Source organism: Vanessa cardui, chromosome 20 (assembly GCF_905220365.1).
Source record: "Vanessa cardui chromosome 20, ilVanCard2.1, whole genome shotgun sequence".
In the NCBI taxonomy this organism is placed as follows: domain Eukaryota; kingdom Metazoa; phylum Arthropoda; class Insecta; order Lepidoptera; family Nymphalidae; genus Vanessa; species Vanessa cardui.
In genome coordinates, this window is record NC_061142.1 from 12,838,121 (window position 1) to 12,844,232 (window position 6,112).

Sequence of the window (6,112 nt, forward strand, 5' to 3'; positions counted from 1 at the left end):
CATACAACAACAATAATTTTAGAAAAAAAATGAAACACACCAACCCCGCTAGGTAAGCGCGCAGTTTGAGTACTTTTCCGCTTCTCTATTGGTAATAACTAGACATCGCATTATATGCATTTGCATAATTTTCGCCATTTTTAGTGCAATATTTTGGCATTTTTGAGGTTGAAATTTCTCGTTAATTCTAATAGTTATTGGGGATTCTTTATTTAGATTTACAGGCTTTATCGCAGATATGAACTGCATACTTACGAAGTTGCCGGTAAAAGCTGTAAATTGTATTGGCAATTTAGTAATAAATATGTATCCATATTGTTCCAACTATTATTTTATTTATTATTTTATTAAAAGTGTGAATGGTAATTTCTATTTGGTATAGCACAATGTTACTAACATCACGTAACACATTGGACAAAAAAACATTATGCAATAACAACTAATAATTAACCTATATGACTACATATAATATATTTTTTAAATAAATTCACTGAAATTCTTAGATATTTATTTAGAATATTAATGGAAATTACTAAAACAACGCAACGCTGGTCGTAACCGGCACAGCCATCTAGCGGCGGATCGATGAAGCGCAGGCGGTTTGTTTACACACGCTTACAACCGGCTACAACCACGTGGACGCGGATGAGTAACATGAAATTATCAATGAGCATTAAAGTTAAGGTGAAGACGTACAACTAACAGTCAAAGAATAAATTATTTCAATGGTTATCACATTGTAATAATTCTTTATAAGGGCGGGTAAGTAAATGCTGTACTAAATGACTTCAGGTGGTCAAATAACCATAGTATCGAAGGATTATTTAACACAAAAAGAGTACACGAATAATTAATTAGCTCAAATTAAGTTCTTTAAAATATGTTTCGAACATAAAATAAAGTTTTCATTAGGTGGCGTCTTGTCAACCCGCTCGTTATAAAAAATGGCTATTTTCTTATTTTAAAATATAATAATTTTAATGAAACTTTGATAATTTTAAAGATTTTAGATCTTTGTTTGTTTCGAACCTGTTGAGTAACATAACAATATATTATGTTACTGAGGGGTCGCTTGCCGCAGTAGGAGCTGCCGGTGCGACTAAACGAGGGATGAATATTAATTGCCAATCAGTAAACTTAGTCACGACATCATCCTATTTTACACACTACAGTTAGGTAACAATTTAACACAAAAAACTGTTGTTTTACAAGTAATAATAATGTATACCTATAATAATATTATCGGTCATCGATTCGATGCACATTTTGCGAAATAATATTACTTCAACCTGATGGCTTGTGTACTGGGATCTCGGTGTACTTGTGTAACAAAATAATATAAGTCAAATATATTTTTTTTATTCTAAGCTCTGTTATATTTGTAATTTGAAAATTAGACCACGTATTATTTATCTAACCATTATCAAAATATTCGACAAATCAATGTTTGAACTGGTTCAATTATTTATAGCTCAATATATATTAACTCTTTTATATACTTACTGAAAGATATATATATTTTTTTTTATTAAAGTTTTCTTAATGAATGTCCTTATCCGAAGAACCTTTAAGATTCTGAAATTAGACATAGGAATATTTCTGTTTTTTACTTTTTTCAAAATTAAAAATGTTTTTTTTTTTATTATAGAGCTTAGTCATCAATTTGACTATATCGCTCTGTACTGTAAGCAGTTTACATTAATTTATTTTCTTAATTTTAGAATATTAATAACTAAATTATACAATGTTTTTGCTTCATATGATGTAGGAAATGCTAAAAAGCTTATGCAGTGCGCAATAGTTAAAGTAATGCCCAAATCAACATAGTTAAAAATATGTAGTTACTCTTTAAATATAATAGTATATACATAACTACTATAGCTACTATAAACTACTTAAGTCAAATTAAACGCCATCTATCATAACAAGTCATACAAAATTTACACTATGGTAGATGGCGCTGCCTAACAATTTAACTTAACAATAAGTAAAAATAGCGCTTTGAATATTAAAATTATTATTTTAACTATTATAATAAATTAATAAATTTAATTAAAATGTAAAAACTCTAATCAGTTGTGTTATAAGTATCCGATTGTTCATAGCATTTGAGTGCCTCAAAAAGTCAACACATTCACATTGGGATTGACACTGACAGCTCGCGACCGAGATTCGAGAGAGATACCGAATATCAATTATTATCAACATAACCTCTTCAGTTTGAATTTCTTACTAATTCATGTGATTTGAAGATTATTTCTACTTTATGGTAATTCAGTTAATTAAGCGTATTTTAGTAACGTTTATTTTTATGTTATGAATTTAATTATCGGCGTATAATGCACACTCGATACTTTTATTTGGATTTGGAATTAGATTTGTAAGTAACAATGTTGCATAACATGAAATAATTTACCAAATTTTATTACTAAAATATTATTTTTCGCAAAATAATCCCGAATGTTAGTGTAATGACGTTTGAAGAAATAGTAATTATAATTAACCTAGTATATATGTATGTAAATTGAGTAATGCTGCATTAATTATAAGTTTGCCAGCTTTACAACTGATTTATTGGGCTTTAGTGCGGCTTTCATTGTTCTAAAATGAAAAATTAAAGATATATATAAATGAGTAGTAGTAATATAAGCGAGCCAGTGTAACTATAGCCAATAAATATAATGTGAATATAAGATTATGGAAAATTAGCACAGTAAGGAATAGTTTATACTGCAGTGGGAATAACACATAGGTCTCCATTCACAATAGCACAGACATAGTTATGATAAAGTTGATTTGAATATTGTTTCCTTATACTTATTTATTATTTTCCAATTAGTGAACTATTTCATTTGGTATATTAATATTTATTGTTGTATATTGTTGGTGATGTTTTTTGAGTAATTTAGTACAAGTAGAAATATTTAGGCGAAGTAGTTTTAAATTAAGACTAACATATATTGTCCAAGAACTTTTGGTGTAACTGAACCCTCAGTGAGTTGCATTTAGCATGTAAAGCTAAGGTTTTATATTAACTCCATCTTCATTCAAAGTAACATTTGTATTATTATAAAATAACATTTTCTCTAAAACTTTAAAAAGTGTTAATATTATTAATATACACATGGCTAAATAACAATTTTCAGGAGCACTTCACTTAGAGCCGAGTTGGCAGTTCAAAGTATATTGCAAGAAGCTACGCAAAAATTGTTCGGCGAGTGTTGCGGCGTGCGGGCGGACGTACTGCGCGTGCGCGAGGAGTGTGAGACGGCGCACGTGCTCGTGCGAACCCGGGATACGCACCTGCGGAAACTACGAGCGGCGCTTGCGCTCACACCGCGGAACATACGTGTAATTGCCGAGGCTCCTTCCTTGCAGGCACTGATTTAATCCGTGTAAGTCTCTCTTTACTGGCTACTATCTAGTTATCGAGATATCATTTTGAAAGTTTCAATTTAGTAATATCTAAACTTAAAATTTCACTGACAATTCAATATCATTTCCAATCGACCATGTCCGGTGACCCGCCAGCGCCACGAGCATCGCGGAGAGCATGTCGGCGCGGCGCGTGTGGGAGACGGGCGAGGGCGGCAAGGACGTGGTGGTGGTGGCGGCGCGCGCGGAGCTGGCGGCGCCGAGCGCGGCCGCGCTGCCCGCGCCCGAGCCCGCGCCCGGCCTCATCCTGCCCGACGGCTCCATCAACTGGGGCTGCCCGTGCCTGGGCGGCATGGCCACGGGGCCCTGCGGCACGCAGTTCCGAGACGCCTTCTCCTGCTTCCACTACAGGTGCGGCTCGGTCCTCTTCAATGGGCCCGTACTAAACTACTGATATCAAATTTTCTGGGCAACTTAATATATCAAGTCTGAAACTATTTTACATTCTTATTAGATTCTGGTTTGTACGAATTAATCATATCACACCTGAACCGGAATCGATACTGTGTTTTAGGTGTGACTTGATTTATTTCGATTTTGATTGATCAATCATCGACACAAATTTTCTCATTTCAGCGAGGCGGACCCCAAAGGCAGCGACTGCTACGAAAAGTTTAGTATAATGCAGGAGTGTATGGGGCAGTATCCCGAGCTGTACGGCAAGGACGAGGACGAGGACGAGTTGGCGGCGGCGCTGGAGCAGGCCGGAGACGCCGCCCCCTCCGAGCGGGAGGCCCCCGCGGCCCCCGGGGCCCCCGCCGAGAGCGCGCCCCCCGCCGAGCCCGCGCCCGCGCGCGCCTGAGCCCCCGCTGCGACACGAGACATACCACCACCCGATGTGTTATGATATCATTTCAGTCTTCAGAGGGGCACTGGAATAGTATTAGGATTATCGTATTCGCCATGCCGCCATTCCTTTTTGTATGCGTAGTTCGATTATAAGTGCAGCTCTGGCGGGATCCGAGTGAGCCCATGAAACAACAAACACATGATGGTATTCAATTGGGCGTCGCGTGTCACCGCCCGGGACACCGAGCATGCGTCGCAGCGCCCCTTGCTTCGCTCGATGGCTCGGGTTTGCTCGGTTGTGTATAAAGCACAATTATCCGTAGGGTATTTTATTACCGTACAGTTTTAGTTCGTTTGTTGTTAAAATAAGTTGACTGTTTTGGTTTATATTGCTGCCAATAAGCTTCGTCTCTTAATGACGAATGCGCGTTCTGTAAAGGTGACAAGTATTGCTTTGATTTTACAAAGTAATCCTGTGTAATTTTATCGTAAATAAATGATTAAGAAAATATATCTGTCTTTCATTTCAATCATAATCTCTGCTGGGAGAACTGCCGTAGGCCGCATCAATGTTATCACTACATATTATAAAACAAAATCCCCCGCCTGTGGTCTGTCGGTCTGTATGTTAATGATAAATTCCAAAACTACTGAACGGATTTTCATGAGGTTTTCCCTAATAGACAGACGGATTTACAAAGAAGGTTTAAGCATATAATTTATTAATATTTTTGTGTAAATAAGTTGAAATAGAGCGACAATTGTTAAACATGTCGGAAAAAGGCAATAAAAATATAAATCAGAGGTAAAATTATTTAAAAAAAAACTTATGTCCACTCCTGCAAAGCCGAGCCGCTGCTTAGCAGTATTAAATGTATAGATAAGAAGTATGTAGATAAGTAAGTTTTAGTTACGAAGATTGCCATTATTTTTTTGAAGTTGAATATATTCAACTATGTCCTGTGTAAATCACAAATAATTTTAAGAACTATCTGAGCTTCGAGCTGGTTGTTAAAGAAATAATCACCGTAGTCTCTTGATGTTAACATCGCAAACAACGTTAGCTAGTGCGATACAAAGATAATTTGTATTTCAATGTTATTGAGTGAAGAGTGTGTACGAGCGAACGAAAAAGATGATCCTACAGGCCTACACTAATGAGAACATGTACAATTGTACATTAGACAAACTATAACACAGGATTTACGTAACACTCTAGAATTAATGTCCGGATTACTGAACAGAACAAACATTACAAGAATTTAATTTAAACCTTTCCCTTTCCACTTTTTCAGTGTTTCCCAATAAAGTCCTTTCAGCAAGCTGTGCTACTCCATTTCAGTTGGAATTTCGAATATGTTTTTAAGGGGCCGCGTTGTTTAACATGACCAAAAAAGCAGAAAACTATTGGAACTAATTGTTGACGTCATTAAAAATTGTCAGACTTTGATAGAACTATAGCTAAAATCCATGCTGTTTGGTTTGTATGGCTTTTATATAAAACGATAATGTTATTGAAACATATATAGAGATCATGTGGTATTACTAGCCACTAAAACCGACCTATTAAGACCGTTCTGTCGATGGCTGTGACATCGTTCACGTATAACACGTTTATGGCCATCGGTTATGCCTACTCCGTCCGGACCGCAGCCATCACATTTGCGATCCTCCTCAGGGTCGTCTGAAAAAGGAAATATAAGGACCCACAAGGTAACGTCCTACTTTTAAGCCGTGGGTGTCGGATATGTCGGCCCAAGACCACACTTCATCGCTTTTGTTGTCTGTTGAGCGTTAAGTTGAAATGGTTTAACCAGATTGTATATATGGTGCTGCCATCTTGTTTCAATGCATGTAACAAATCAAAACAATAATATATCTATGAGCA

General features: G+C 36.5%; 1 protein-coding gene across 2 annotated transcripts; it reads left to right on the forward strand.

Annotated features, from left to right (window-relative positions):
- The first annotated feature begins 2,119 nt into the window (after positions 1-2,119).
- Positions 2,120-4,735, forward strand: LOC124538515 (mitochondrial intermembrane space import and assembly protein 40). 2 transcript variants are annotated; one of them, XM_047115598.1, is made up of 4 exons: positions 2,120-2,269; positions 3,147-3,395; positions 3,532-3,786; positions 4,012-4,735. In XM_047115598.1, exons 3-4 carry the CDS (start codon positions 3,554-3,556, stop codon positions 4,235-4,237), a joined length of 459 nt encoding a protein of 152 aa, XP_046971554.1. In that variant the 5' UTR covers positions 2,120-2,269; positions 3,147-3,395; positions 3,532-3,553; the 3' UTR covers positions 4,238-4,735. The 2 variants fall into 2 exon arrangements, with proteins under 2 accessions (XP_046971554.1, XP_046971555.1); XM_047115599.1 differs by having other exon boundaries at positions 2,123-2,380.
- Positions 4,736-6,112: the final 1,377 nt, after the last annotated feature.

What these genes read in the sequence shown, in the direction of transcription:
- LOC124538515 (XM_047115598.1), top strand. Translation starts at nt 3,554, where the DNA reads ATGTCGGCGCGGCGCGTGTGGGAGACGGGCGAGGGCGGCAAGGACGTG. An exon ending in TTCTCCTGCTTCCACTACAG is followed by an intron (nt 3,787 to 4,011) that starts GTGCGGCTCGGT and finishes TTCTCATTTCAG; the next exon opens with CGAGGCGGACCCCAAAGGCA.